We start from the raw sequence: 15,662 nt of genomic DNA, 5'->3' as shown, positions 1-15,662 counted from the left end.
TCTCTCTCTCTCTGTCTCTCTCTCTCTCTCTGTCTCTCTGTCTCTCTGTCTCTCTGTCTCTCTCTCTCTCTCTCTCTCTCTCTCTCTCTCTCTCTCTCTCTCTTTCTCTCTCTCTCTCCCTGTCTGTCTCTCTCTCTCTCTCTCTGTCCCCTCTCCCACCCCCAAAATAGGGAACATTTCTATAAAAAAGAAAATTTTAAAGAAAAGATGACTATGGATGAAACTGTGAATCTCTTTTCAATTATATTTGTTTTTAACTATATATTTTAATATAATACTTTTTAAACTCTCCTGATTGTTAGACAAGTGGTTCTCTCGTGCTGTAAAGTTTTGGATATTATGTTATTATGGATCAAAAGAAAATTTGTAAAACTTTGTTTTCTATAAATTTACTTAGCCAGAATTCTATAATTGTGTTAGTAAGTATAGCATTCATAAACAACTTTCTTTCAGAAAAGCACAAATTTTGGGGGGTAAAGTTTTTCCAATGGGCATAATAATAACCAAACCTATATCCCAATAAGGTTGTTGGGAGGAAAAAGTGAAGTATCAGATACATAAGTGTCTTGAAAAGTTGAGTGCTGTCGGAATATGCAGTATTTTTTTTTATCCAAAAATGGACTTAATTAAACAATATTAATTCAAGTCATCAAGTATTTATTAAATTATTATGTTCCTGATACTGTGTTCAGCACTAGGGATACAAATAAAGGCAGAAATTTCCCTGCCCCCAAGGAGATCATATTTTAAATAAGGGACATAATATGTAAATAAGTAGGTACAAATGAGATACATACACAGATATATTAGATAACCTCAAAGGGGAAGGCACTGTGGGGGGGTGGGGCAGACAGGAAAGGTCCCTGCAGAAGGTGGGATTTGAGCTCTCTTGAAGGAAGATAGGAGATGGAAGTATAGAGAAAAATTATTCCAGGTGTGGGAGAAAGCCAAAGAATGGGAAGATATAGAGATATGAGATGGGGTATCATATGTGGAGCAGTCAACAAGCCAGTATGTAGGGGAGCAAAATATAACAAGGATAGAAAAGTGGAAAGGGCCAGGTTATGAACAGCTTTAATGTCAAAAGGAGGCTTTATCTTTGATCCTGGAGGTAATAGTTTGATTGCAGTTGATCATAAAGTGGGATGACATGGACAGACTTGTATTTTAGAAAAAAATATTTTGGCATCTGAGTAGAGAATAGATTGGAGTTGGGAGAGACTTCAGTTAGGGAGACCAATTAACAAGCTATTGTAGTAGTCCAGGTAAGAGGCAATGGGGGCCTGAACTAGGCTGTGTGACTGTGAGTGAGTGAGTGAGTTTTAGGTGCCTCTCCATGAAGACATGGGAAACTAAATGAAATGGCCCGATCAGCTAGTGTATGTCTGAGGCAGGATTTGAACCCAGTTCTCTTGACTTCAAGTTCAGCATCAAGGAGGCATTACATACAAGAGAAACTGGAGAGAGAGAAACAGCACGAACCTACTTCAACAAATGTTTCCCCACTAATGGTCGTGGATTTAAACTGAGTTTTCCATATTCTGACCAATGACACCATCTGTACTGTGGCCTGTGGATATTCAGAATTTTTCTGTCTGAAATTAACAGACATGTAGAATTGACCCCTATGGTTTTGATCTCTCTGAGCATTAGATTCCAGGCAACTGAGCTAATGGGATAACATTAGTAATATTTGAGCCTCTTCCCTAGTTAGTCTGCAGATTTTCTTGGGAATTATTGGTCTAGATATAGATATCTGTAGACCCTTATACTAAAAATGTTCACCTGAAAACTGGCAGTGTCTAATAAGTTTGGATGGGGTTACATCCTAGTGAGGACGTTATTTAGGGAATTCTTGGAAAAGCTGAAAAACTTGATCATCTGCCTTTCTGTGCTACATACACTGAGTGAAAATGACAGTTGTGCTGTAGTTGAAAAGGAAAGGCACTACTCTAAATGATTTATAAATTCTTCTGTCTTTCAGTGTTCATCTATGATGACTCATCCTTGAGTTGCTAACCCAGCGGTTTAAAGAATATGCACAAGGTTAGAGGCTTGCTGCTAAATGTGCTATTGTCCTTGCGAATTTACACAAATGACATTTGTCATTACTCTTGCCAGAATAGATACAGTTAAATAAATAGGTTTCCTCCTCTTGTTATCCTGGAATTTGACCATTATTCATTTAATAAATGGTTCATAACTCGCTATATAAACAAATCTTTCATCCAGAAGTCCAAATTAAAGAACCCAATGGTAACTTTTTATAATAGTGATATGAAGAGACAAGAATCAAATCTGAGCCTCAGCTTACCTGGGATATCAAGCTTCTCTTCTATGAACTTGATATATTTCAGGAAGATTTGTTGGAACCTAGAGTGTTTTCAATCTCATTAATAATGGGTAATATTGTATTGTACTTAAGGTTCTATTTTATCAAAGAAGAAATTATCTATGCCTTGAAATCAAGCCTTTGAACTGGATAGTCACCAAGATTCTATAATTCTGCCATAAGTTAGGAAATATCTTTGATAAGTACTATAAGTTTTAAAGTATTTGCTCTTCAATATGATGATGATGATGAGAAGGAAGAAGTAAAATAGAATCAGAGGATCATAGGTTTAGAGCTAAAAGAGAATTTAGAGGCCATCTAGTCCAATATTCTCATTTTATAAATGAAGACATGGAGAATTTAGGGAAGTTAAATGAAATGGCCAGATCAGCTAGTGTGTGTCTGAGGCAAGATTTGAACCCAGTTTTCCTGACCTCAAATTCAGTGCCCAGCCACTATACCTCTGATGCAAGAGAAAAAAATTGAGGGTTGATATATGTATGAACTCAAGTGCCACCTATGAGACTTTTCCCAATGTCCTTGGATGTTACCACTTCACAATAGTTCTGCAATTATTTTGCATATGTTTTATACTGATTTATCTGTGTGTAGTTACCACCCAGTAGAAAGTAAGTTCCTAGAGGGCAGGCGCTGCTTTGATCTTTGTTTTTGTATCTCCAGCAGGTAGCATGGTGCCTGGCTCCTAGTTGTTGCTTAATGAATATGTGTTAAATTGATTCTCAATTGAAAAGTTCCTCATTTCCATGGCTATTTAAGGAATCCAAGAATTTGGACAAGTGTTAAAGAAGTTGCCCTTCTAGTGCCTTTGAGATGAATGAGAAGATTGTCATCACCAACTCAGCTTTTCAGCAGTTAATGGAGAGTAGATATATTAGACACTTAGAATATTAGCCCAAGTTGATGATGATATTAAATTTAATATCCATTTCCTCAGGCAGAATTCTCTTGCAATCTATCTGGCCTGGCTTTAGAGGTCACAAGATGTTGTCAATAAATCACTACTACTGCTACAAATAGGTTTTTATGAGACAGTGATAGTTTTTGTATTAGTGGCCTCAAGAGGAATGGCCTCCTGTCTCATGTCAGTATTGAAGTGGTACCGAGGCTGGGAGCTAGACATGCTATCCTGCCTAGATATAACACAATGGGCATAGGAGAGAATTTTGTTGTCATTGGTGTGATAAAACACTGCAATGGACAGTGTATTTCTCTCCTTGGAAATTTCTAAGAAGCAAATGAACATCCATCTATCATTGAAAGTTTAGACATCCTTCTGCCTGGAAGCAGGACATTAAGCAGGTGACCTCTTAGGGTGCTTTCCATCTCTCTGACTATGATCCAATGAAATGACTCTATACTTACCTCTGGGATTGTTGCTATATTTCATTAATTAGTACTCACAAAAGTCTGACCGGGAAGGATCAATAGTTGAAAACAGACCTATCATTTCATATGGTTGAGTTTAAAAGATGTTTCAAACCTAAGTATTTGTTAAATACATATATCCATACACATATTTATCCTTATAGATTTCTCCTTTTCTAAATTTAAATCCATTAATATTGCAAGGGCAGTGATTGGAGTTTAATTATGATAAATTCATTGGCTGTTGAAATTATTTAATGTTAAGAGGATTCTAGGATGTTTTCCACATGCAGTTCTTCATTTTGTTTTGTTTTTTTTTACCAGTCTTTTGGTTCCAAGATTAATCAATGTCTCACAAGGTTTTAACATCATAAAAAACGTCCAAATCTATATTATAGAAGATATTGGTTGGTATTATTGGTATGCAAAGGCATAGAGACAGTAGAAGGAGATGGGATATCAGGTATGGAAGAAAGCAAACTGGCCAGATTGTCTGGGATATATGGTGAATTTGGGGAATTATATGAAAAGTATCTAGAAAGTCAGGTTGAAAGCCAGATTATGAGAGACTTCAAATGCCAAACAGAGAAATTTGTACTTTTTTTTGCCTTTTGGAGGGCAATTGGGGTTAAGTAACTTGCCCAAAGTTACACAGCTAGTTTTGTGTGTGTGTGTGTGTGTGTGAAGTGACGCCAGAACTGAACTCTGCTCCTCCTGACTCCCGGGCTGGCGCTTTACTCACTGCGCCACCTAGCCACCCCTGTACTTTTTCTTAGAGCGACTAAGGAGCTATTATAGCCCCTTCCCCATTCCCACCCATTCCCCCTTCCCCTTTCTCCCTCCTATTTGGAGGGGAAAGATAGGGTAATTGGGGTTAAGTGACTTACTTGCCCAAAGTCACACAGCTAGTAAGTGTGTTAAGTGTATGAGGCCAGATTTAAACTCAGGTCCTTCTGACTCCAGGGCTGGTGTTCTATTCAATGTGCCACCTAGCTGCCCCTGCTACTATAGCTTCTTGAGCTTAGGAGACAGGCCTTAGTTTCCCTATGACTAAGGAGAAGTTAAGTGATTGTAGGTCATACAACTATTACCAGGAACTAAACCCAGATATCCTGGTGCATAACTCAATAAATCAATAAGCACTTATTAAGCAACTAATATGTTCCTGGCACCATGCTACTATGGATAAGAAAGCAAAAAGAAAAAAGGAAATATTCCTCACCTTCAAGGAACTTACATACATGCATACATACATATATATACATTCATATTTGTGTCTAATGGTAGCCATCTCTAGGGCAGGGTGTGAGGAAGGAAGAAAAAAAAGGTAAGCAAACAAAAATAAAACATTCCATGATAACATATATTAAAGAGGAATAGCAAATTGCATATGATAGATTTGTAGTTTCTTCTACAATCACCTTTTTTCTATTCTACTGTTACAGAATTTCTCGCTTTATTTCAAAAGTTCAGAATGAAATAAATAAAATTTTAAAGAAATAAATCTTTGTTGAACAGTTAAATAACAAGAAGAAAGGAAAGAGAGAGTAAGGAATAAAGGATGATTTCAAGTTTACAAACCTGGGTGGATCAAGATTTTATTAGTTTTTAAAATAATATTAATTCATATTTAGTGAAATGAGTGATTATTCTTAGTAATTTCTTACATTAGAAAACTAATTGAGTGTAAAACAAATATACCTTGGATGGGCATATGTTATCTCCCCCATTAGAATGTAAGGTCCTTGAGGACAGAGGCTGTTTTTTGCTTTTTCTTTGCATTCCTAGCACTTAGCATAGTACCTAGCACATAGTATTTAATTAATAAATGATTATTAACTGACTGATATTTTTAGTATCACAATTCAAAATTTTGTAATTATCCTAGATTTATATTGGTAGATTTTGATGTCTAAGTTATAGAAATTGCTGAGAGCCAACCAGTCTCAAGCTAGTTTAATATTTACCAATCTCTAAAACAAAACTAAACTAAACAATAACCCCACAACAAAAAACCAGTGGCAGAACTAAGGATTCCCCAAGAGCAGATGTAAGGTAATATGAAGTAGTTGATGAAGCAATTTTTAAGAAAAAAGAACAATATAATTATAGGATTATATGTGGGGGCAGCTTAGCAAGGATTATGTAGAATCTAAGTGAACATTATACTTCTTTGAAATAACTGAAATTGTGCTCATTTTTTTTTAAACTAGAGTGATCTATGTAGTATCCTTTGGTTTGGATTCATCTTGTTGCTTCCTCCAGTGTTTCATCCATGAAAGAGATTGACATGGTACCTCCTCTATTTGTATAGAGTTGCCTTAATGGAGGGAATATTCTGAGAACACTAACAAGAGTAGCAGTTTCCCTGAAAGGTGGTAGAAGAAAATAACACTGAAGGTGTAGGCATTTGGAATCTGGGGTACCTGGTTGCTGGCCTTCATTCTCAAAGAGGACCAAAATGACATCACTGTGCTAGAGTCAAGTTTCAATGTGTTCCACTGTGTGATTTCTACCTGTGTGGTTATGGACAAGGTCACAAAGCCTCTCTACTTCTCAGATTCCTCATCAATAGATGGGAAGGTCCTTGAAGAAGGGACTTTTAACCCATGTCTCTTTGTATCACAAGGTGTGTGCATAATGTTTGGCACATAACTGGTGTTTTACAAATGTTTGTTGAATGACTTATATAGAATTATTTCAGAACCACAGAGTTATATGATCAATGGTATTTTTACCTCTTTCCAACAATGCCAATACGATTGACCTTACAGAACTATTATGAGTAGAAAATTTGGCAAACTCTAAAGTGCCCTAGAAATATGAGCTGTTCTTCTAAATTCCAGGCTGCACTGATGCTTCTCTTTTCTTAAGTGCTCTTGCACTAATAATCAGGAACACCCAGTTTAATACTTAGTTGTTCTTCATGCAATATTTCTCTTTATATTTAGTTAGATTATAAACTCACTGAAGGAAAAGGCATATGTCCTCTTTCATCGCAGCACAGAACTGGAGGAATGGTAGATACTCAGTAAATACTTATTGGTTTATTGAATAATCTTCCAAGCATTTTTTTGGCCCTGGAAATCTAGCACCAAACTTTTGCCCTTGAAATACATTTTATCCCAAAGTAGGAAAAGGCAGTGTGGAAAATGACAGAATGTGGAAAACAACAGTATGTGAAGAGCTGTGAAGACCAAGTAAAGGAGTTTAATGGGCCTATAGGTGGTTCAGTGGATAAAGTACTGGCCCTGGAATCAGGAGGACCTGAGTTTAAATAGCTCCCCAGACATTTATGTGACCCTGGGCAAATCACATAATCTTCTTTTCCTGAGTTCCTTATCTGTAAAATGAATTGGAGAAGGAAATGACAAACCACTCCAGTATCTTTGCCAAAAAAAAAAAACTGCAAATGTGGTCACAAAGAGTTGTATATGACTGACCAACAACAAAAAAAAATGAGTTTGTTTTATTTTAGAGGCAATAGTGAGTCACTGAAGATTCTTGAGTCTGACATATACATTTGAGAGTTACCTGCAGTAACAATATCAGATTTAGTATCAGAGCACCTGGTTTTGTCTTCTGGTTATTAGATGGCTCAGTGGGCTGAACTCTGGGTCTGCCATCAGGAGGACCTGAGTTCATATCTGGCTTCAGACACTTACCAGCTATGTGACCCTGGGCAAGTCTCTTAACCCTGTTTTCCTCAGTTTCCCCATCTGTAAAAATGAGTGGGAGAAGGAAATGGCAAACCACTTAAGTATCTTTAACAAGAAAATTCCTTGGAAAATATGGTCCACAGGACCACAAGGAGTCAAATATCAGTAAATAACTGAAAAACAAACAAGTCACAACCACCCTTACCTCCTTAAATTGAAGGGTTGGGCTAATGTGCTTTCTAATTCTAAGTCCTAAAAAATAGTTAAGCTTTTACCCTGATCATCTCTTTTTTTTAACGCACAATCATATGTCAATATTTGTCAACCTGTACAGAGGACTCCACAAGGCTAATGGGGAAAATATAGAGAAAATAGAATACAAAGTCTCATATTGGTGGGGAATTTCAATTTAGTGAAAAGGAAGAAATACATATAAATATTCTAAGAATGCCTGTTAGGAAAATGGGAAACAAGATCAGTGGTAATGTTATAATTGGTATAGGGTTAGTGACTGTAAGCTTCCTGGAAGAAGGAAGCCTGGTATGAAGGTGGTGACAGAAAGAATTTAGTGAGAACATGTGGTGTCCAGGTGGAAAGATATGGTAAGGTGAAAAGCAAGCCAGAAATGTGCAGGAAAGAGCAAGATAATTGATTTGAACAAAGTAGACAATTCCAAATCAGGTGTAGCAAGAGGTAAGGCAGAAATTGAGAGTTGGAAGGAACTTCTAGAGATGTCTTGTCCAAGTCATACTTTGAAAAAATCTTCATGATAACATACTGGCAAAGGATCATCTAACCTTTGCTTGGAGACCTATAGCAAAGAGATATTTGCCTCCTCCCTATGTAGCTCATTCTACCTTTGGACAATTTTTCATATAAAGAAATCAATCCTGACATAAAGCCTCAGTTGGCATCTCTGCAGCTTTCCTCATTGCTGCTAGATCTACCCTCTGGGGTCAAAGAGAACCTATCTACTCCATCATCCAGGTGACAGCCCTTCAAATACCTGAAGATAGCTCTTACCTCCCCCCTAAATCATGTCTCCCTCATTTTGAGTGTGCCCAGTTCCTTCAACGGATCATCATATGACAAAGATTCTTTAGCTTATCAATATTCTTTTTGATCAAATGAGATAATTTGTAAAGTGCTTAGCACAGTACCTGGTACCCAGTAGGCACTTTATAGATGCTTATTCTCCTTTCTTCTTAAATGGGAGCATCCAGAACTTAATCTACTACTGCAAATGACATTTGAGGAAAGCAGTGTAGAGAACAGTTGCCCTCTTAGTCCTAGAAACTGCCTCTTTTGGATGCCATATAACACCAGGAAATTATTAAATTATAGGAGGAACCTAAAATACAGACAGTGGAGAATTGAGAACTTCTAGAAATCCTGGACTACTTGAAATTGAAAGCAATAATCACTAAAATGTATATTTATAGTGCTTTGTGGTTATGAAGTGCTTTCATGTACATTTTCTGTTTTCATCATCACAACAACCTCGTGATGTACATAGCACAAATATGATTGTCCCCATTTTAGATATGAAGATATCTGTTCTCAGGGTGGTTAAGTGGCTTGAGCAGAGTATGAAGTGCCAGCAGAACCCAGGTTCTCTGAATCCAAGTCCAGTGTTCATTTCACTGTGGTGCACTACGTTTTAAGGATTCCCATAATTCCAGGCTGCTAGGCTGGATTTCGAAGGCTAGCAGGGCTATTTCGGCCTCCCTTTCCACTTCTAGAAAAGTACAAAGGAGCAGTCCTTGCTCAACCTACACCCAGGGGCCAGTGGGAAAATGCTCAATAATTGCCATCTAGAGTAATTCAAAGCAGAGGGGAAGATTTTGAGTACCTAATTGACATCATCCAAAGAGCACCTTGGGAAATGGGTGCTAGGTGAGGAGGAAGTGAAGTGGCAGTCAGAGAAATTGCCTAGGCTTCTGTTAGCTTCAGTTAGAGAACACGAGGTCATTGGAAACAGGAAGAGAATTGTCCAGGAACTCAGATCTCATGCCTAGGGTACAGTGGGAAAGTTTTCTGAAACAGGCTCCTGCAATTATACCAGCCACATCAGCAAAGACCTTATTGATTGAAACACTTTATATTGGAGGATCCGGGAAATCTCATGTCTTTTCCTAAAGAAAATATTAATCTATAAACCTAAAAAAAATCAGTGTGACCTAACAGCATGAAAGGAGTTGATTGAGGATGGGAAGAGAAGAACCAAAGAAAACTTACTCAATTTAAACAATATGAACCATAATTTTAATCTGTTATTTTTTTCCCCACCTGATGGATATCTTTGCTTCTGAGGGTAAAAAACAAGTTTTCAGAGTAATTTGAGAATTTCTAGATTATTCTCCACTACTTAAAAGTAAAGGCACAAATATAGTATCTTGGAAGCTCATGTGCTATTTGATTACTTATCTACCATTGATAACAGCTCTTTTAACTTAAGAATGCTGTCAGTAGAACGGGCAGCTTTAATTACATTGGCTTGAGCCTTGAATGTGAAGACTGCTTGATTAGAATTGATGAACCTTGGTTAATGAAAGCCCCTACAGGTTATGAGGTTGTATTATATAATTGAAGAGAATCTCAATTATCTAAAAAAGTTTTTTTTTCTCTCTCCCTGTACTTTATTGCTCAGTAAAAGATGAAAGGGAAACCTGACTTTACATTCCATCCTGCAAAGGGTTTTATTTAGGCATGATTCAAAGGGCACCTTTGACAATACTGTTTCATTATTAGACAGACAGGGTCCTTTGGTATTTTAGACTCCCTAGGTAATGATTTTGGATATTTTCAGTCATCGAGGTCTGTTTATATTCAAATCGCATGTAAGTTGATAAGATTGAATAAATTTAAAAATAGAAAGAATCAGAACAATGAAGAATTTAGCAATCTGGCTGGCTATCATTCTTCCACACAAAGTGTTTGGATCTGCTATTTGGATTAGCTGTGTGGGAGAAGATGGCTGCCTCTCTGGAGCAGATAACTTCCAATTTCTTAATGCTGTGATTAATTAAATGCATATGAGGGATCACCTGTAGTTTATGATAAGGACATAGTGATTCCCTTAGTCATGGTAATAAATCACAGCCATCATTTCCCCTTTGAGAGACAGGCCAATAAAATACAACTTGATGCAAATTCTTTTCAATATTTGTACTGGGTGTGAAACTAATTCCTGTGTTTGGAACGATTTTTGTTCTTTACATCTGTTCAAAAGATGGCTCAGCTATGAGGTTCTCTAAATGTAGGCAACAAAACAATGATCCTCAGGAGATTTCTGTGAAAGGAGAATTTCTGACCAATTGAACAAAAGTATCCTAAGTTAAGGGGAGTTTCTGTTCTTCTTGACCTTGTTTAAGTAGCTATTTGTTTCTCTACTCTGAAGCAATTTTAGATGCCTTGGTTAATCAAAAACATTTAAGTACCAACTATATGCCAGGTATCATGCTAATCTTTTAGAATGCATTAAACATAGATAAAATCCCCTGTCAAGGAGATTCCATTCCATTCATGAAGGAGATTGAGAAGACCTGTGTGCCTTGAGAGCATGGACTGTTTTTGTTTGTGTGTATGTGTGTGTGCCTTTTTGTTGTTGTTGTTTTGTATCCCCAGTACTTAACCCAATGCTTTGTAGTAGTAGAAGATCTAGAACACTAACTCAGAAGTACTGATTCCACACTCTTTTCCCTACATTAAGCTGCTGCAGGTCTTAGAAGGGACTAACTAGGTATCAATTTCCAGCCAACCCCCATGCACACACACACATACCTCAGTTCCATCTCTAAGGTCCTTCCCAGCTCATAAGCCTTTGAGTTTTGCTTTGTTGATTTTTATCTAAGACATATTTTTTTCAGTGTCTGAGACATGGTTAAAGTGAGTCTCCAGAAGCATAAATGTGACCATAAAAGTATGGTCCCACATACTTTTAATGGAAAGTGCCAGTAAAAACCTTCTTTCCTTTTATAGTCACTGCAAATATTTATTGTTCTGATATCACCAAGCTTTGGCCCAACGATGATGTTCATGAAGATAAGACATTATTTTGATGATTATATTTCTCCTGAAACTTCTTTTGATGTATCTGAGACCTTTATGAATCAAAATTCTAAATTAATCAATTGCCCATCTTGCAAAAGCTTGAAAAACCTAAAATAGAAAATAAATCAAGGGGTGGCCAGGTAGCACAGCGAGTAAGAGCACTGGCTCCAGTGTTGGGATGACTTGGTGACCAAATCTGGGCTCAGATACTTAGCACCACACCCAGAAATAACTGGCCGTGTAACCTTGAGCAAATTACTTAACCCCAATTGCTTTAAAAAACAATAAAAAAATAAATAAATCAAGTTGAAAGTAACCCAATATGGAATAAGGAATAAAATATTAATTTAATAATAAGAATACCTTGCATTAATTTAATATTTGGCAGCATATAAAGTGCCTTTATACCTTTTATCTCATTAGTACTTCATAAGAGGCCTCCAAGATAGGCAGGGCATGTACTTATTTCCAATTTACACATGGGGAAATGAAGGCTTGGAAAGAGTAAGTGACTTCCCTTAAGTCAATTTATCTTTTCAAAATAGGCAAAACCCATTGTTTAAAAAGCCATTTCCCAATGGTTCAACTTTTAATTTCATGTTCAGTAGCTGTTATATCCAAATAAGTATGAACACATAATTTGAAACTGAATGTCAAACTTGATCATTGGAACATAACAGATGTGCCCCCAGTAAGGCAAGGGGATATTTGGAGCAACACTGTTTTAAAAGCAATTTCTTTGTAAAAGCAAATATTAATGAATCACAAAAGGACAAACATCTACCACATGGCCATATCTTCATTTGCTCCAATATACATGCATTGGGAGTCACATTCACACTGGCCTGAAAGACTACCAGAAAGGAAACTATATGATTAGAGGAGGCAAAGCCTGATTTGCATCTAAAAAATGTAGTGCATGCTCATTTATGTGCAAATGTAATGGAAAAAGGCTCTAGGTAAAGTGGCTAAAACCTAAACAAAATAAACACTTAATTTTCTTTTATTGTACTGTGTGACTATTAATAATATTATGGTACCAAGTCAGAAACATTAAACTAAGCAGGGGAGCAATAAACGTCCCTAGACTGTGCAATGCTGTTGATATTAGTGGTTAATAGCTTCAGAGTTCACATAAAATGCAGATTGAAGTACAAAGAAGATGTTTAGTACAGTCAGCAGTGGTAGTGAACTGTTTACAGGTGAAACCACTGATGAGAGGGCAGACCCAGCAGGAGCAGCTTCTGTGAAAAATATCAAGAAAGCAACTGGGTAAATCACTTCATCTCCCTGGGCTTGTATCCACTGCCAGGTATGTTTACTTAAACTAGGGAGGTTCTTCTTGATACTTAATTACATCCTTCTGGAAGCTTTCCTTTGGCTTTTCGAGGAGCGCCTTTGCTCAGGGCAAGGTTGGCCCTTTCCCTTTGGCCATGTCCCCCAATCTCCTTCCAAAATAGAATGGTGAGGTGAGCTCAATTAAGTAGTGCTAGGAAAAAATTTGGATGCAGATTTCACTCTTGCTTCCCCTCCACTGGTATATATATTAGCAATCAGGGCACAAGACCTGCCCCTCTGATTTTCTGAAGAGCAAGAATAGGACCTTTGGCATTTTTGTCCCCTGAGGCCTAGGATGTGCCATTCCTCACCACCTTCGGAGTGTTTTTGTCCCTAGTTATAATTCATTGATCTAATTGTTGTTGTTTTGTCATTTCATTTGTGTTCTACTCTTTGAGGCCTCATTTGGGGTTTTCTTGGTAAAGATATAAGAATAGTTTGTCATTTCTTTCTCCAGCTCATTTTACAGATAAGGAAACTGAAGCAAACAGGATTAAATAACTTGCTAATAAGTGTCTGAGAGCAGATCTGAATTCAGGAATTCCTAACTCCAGGCCTGGTACTCTAATCTACTGCACCACCACTTCTTATCACTCATTTCCAATGGTATTAAGTCAGGACATTAGAAGAACATCATGGAGGAGTAAATAGAGTTCTGGACTTGGAGACAGAAAGACCTTAGTTCAAAACCTGCCCCAGATATTTACTAGTTATGATCCTGGGCAAATCCTTTAACTATTCCATGCCTCCATTTCCACATTTGTAAAAATGGAGAATTGTACTTAATGGCCACTAAGGTCTTTTCCAACTCTAAATCTATGCTCCTATTGTTTCTTAACTCTCTCCATCTAAATGATTATTATGTATGTGTATTCACAACTTGTGTGTGTGTGCGTATACAATGTGTGTATATGTTCTCCCTATATTATGTGTTTTTGAAGGCAGAGATTACCATCTCAGTTTTGTCTTTATATCAATCCCTGTGGATCTAGTACAGTTCTTGACATATAGTAGGCACTTAAAAATACTTGTTGATTGGTTGAGTGAAAAGTGACAAAGTTACTAAATGATATTATATGTGAGTCTATAGTCAGATCAAAGGAACGTCGTATTATAGATTTAGATATGGACAGCATCAGAGAAACCATCTATTTTAACCTCCTCCTTTTATATAGTTGAATGTGATGAAAAAATAGAAACATGAAAATATATCTTTCATGCCTATAAAATAGAAGGTTTGGTTAAAATGTATTCTAGCCACATGATACATATATTCATATACAAATATCTTTATAATATATTTATCTAAGGGGCCACTAAGTGGCATAGTAGATAGAGCACAGGCCCTTGAGTTCAAAATAGACCTCAGACACTTGACACTAGCTATGTGACCCTGGGCAAGTCACTTAATACCAATTGCTTTCAAAAACAAATTTACCTATAAAGTATATTAAAATTCTATGACATATAGAAATAATTGAACAATTATTGAAATTAAAGTTATAAGAAGACAAGAATGTAGTATATTGAGTTAAATTAGCATTCAGCTTTGAGAATTTCCATTATGAAAATAAGTCATTTGTATATTTCCTAAAATTTGAAGAATGTTTCCATCATCATATCTGAGCCTCAAAACAACCTGTGAAGCTCAGTACCATAGGTGTTATTATTCCCTTTTAACAGATGAGGTAACTAAGGCACAAAGTGCTTAAATTCTTGAGCAAATCCAGTTAATTAAATCTTAGAGATAGAATATGAACACAGGTCTTGTTTGTTCCAAGTCCAGTAATCTATTCCATAGTCCATGCTGCTCCTCTAGCACTGTTGGGAATGAAGGAGAGAGAAGGTTTAGGGTTAATGCACCATAATTAAGGACAATCATGGAGACTTGCTGAATAATGTAATACTTAACAAGAGTCAAAAGGTGTAGGAGGAAAAAAAAACAACAAAACAGAATCCTTTGTTCTCTGATTTCAGAGAAGGGAAGTAGAATGAGGAGAAAAGAATTAAGGGTTGAGTATGTGGCTGGGAATGTTTGAAATAAATTCAGTTCTTCACCTTGCTTGTAACCTCAGTTTCATTGTACCTAGGCACATTTTGCTAGCTGTTACTTAGGCAGGATTCCGGATTGGTGAAGAAAGAGCCTGATTAATGACTATTTTGTCTAGTAGAGACATCTCTCTACATAGTCCTTTCCATCTGAGTTGAATTGAGGTTGAAGTTTCCTCCATGTTTCCTCCTTTTAGAATTTCAGCTCTTTGCAAGCAGGGTAGTCTTACTTTTCTATTTCTTTCTTTCTTTCTTTTTTTTTTTTTTTTTGCTTTTTTCTTTCTGCAGGGGGGAAGGCAGGGCAATTAGGGTTAAGTGACTTGCCTAAGATCACATGGCTAGTTTTTGTGTTGTGTCTGAGATCAGATTTGAACTCAGGTTCTCCTGATTCTCTGTTCACCTAGCTGCCCCTTATTTTTCTATTTCAACCCACTGTGCCTCACACATAACAAGCACTTAATTTTTTTTAATTTAGTCATTCACACTTTTTGTATGAATTATTATAATATAGAGACATGTTCACTTGGGCTTTTTTTGCAGTCAGACTCATTTAGATGCATTTAAATCTTCAGAATGGAAAAAAACAAAACAAAAAAACCACATCAATGGCATTTTCCTTCCTCCACTCCCCCATTAGGCCAATGAATCAGATTTGGCTCAGACAAAAGAAGCACAAACTTCTTTTTTTTTTTTTTTTTTGCTGGGGGAGGAATTGATGTGTGACCATTATTATCTACTATTAATTAGATTTGAAGGCTAATATTAAACTTAATGAAAATGTTTCTTTTCTAAATAGAATTTCTTTCTTTCTTTCTTTCTTTCTTTCTTTCTTTCTTTCTTTCTTT

General features: G+C 36.7%; 1 protein-coding gene across 7 annotated transcripts in view; it reads left to right on the top strand.

The window, feature by feature from the left end:
- The window catches only part of NCKAP5 (NCK associated protein 5), a 1,185,533-nt gene that overhangs the window by 245,920 nt on the left and 923,951 nt on the right, over positions 1-15,662 (top strand). Inside the window, exon 2 of one of the 7 annotated variants that reach the window (XM_069067794.1) lies at positions 1,985-2,046. The exons of the other annotated variants lie outside the window; for them this stretch is intronic. Coding sequence (XP_068923895.1) covers positions 2,038-2,046 — 9 coding nt within the window. The 5' untranslated portion in view covers positions 1,985-2,037. The remainder of the gene's footprint in view (positions 1-1,984; positions 2,047-15,662) is intronic. 7 annotated transcript variants of the gene reach the window in all.

This window comes from Petaurus breviceps, unplaced genomic scaffold, assembly GCF_028583685.1.
Source record: "Petaurus breviceps papuanus isolate PSGF00001 unplaced genomic scaffold, PetGlider_PUasm1.0 90752, whole genome shotgun sequence".
Taxonomy (NCBI): Eukaryota; Metazoa; Chordata; class Mammalia; order Diprotodontia; family Petauridae; genus Petaurus; species Petaurus breviceps.
The sequence above is the reverse complement of the archived record's forward strand: the minus strand, read 5'-3'. Positions and strand labels throughout refer to the sequence as shown.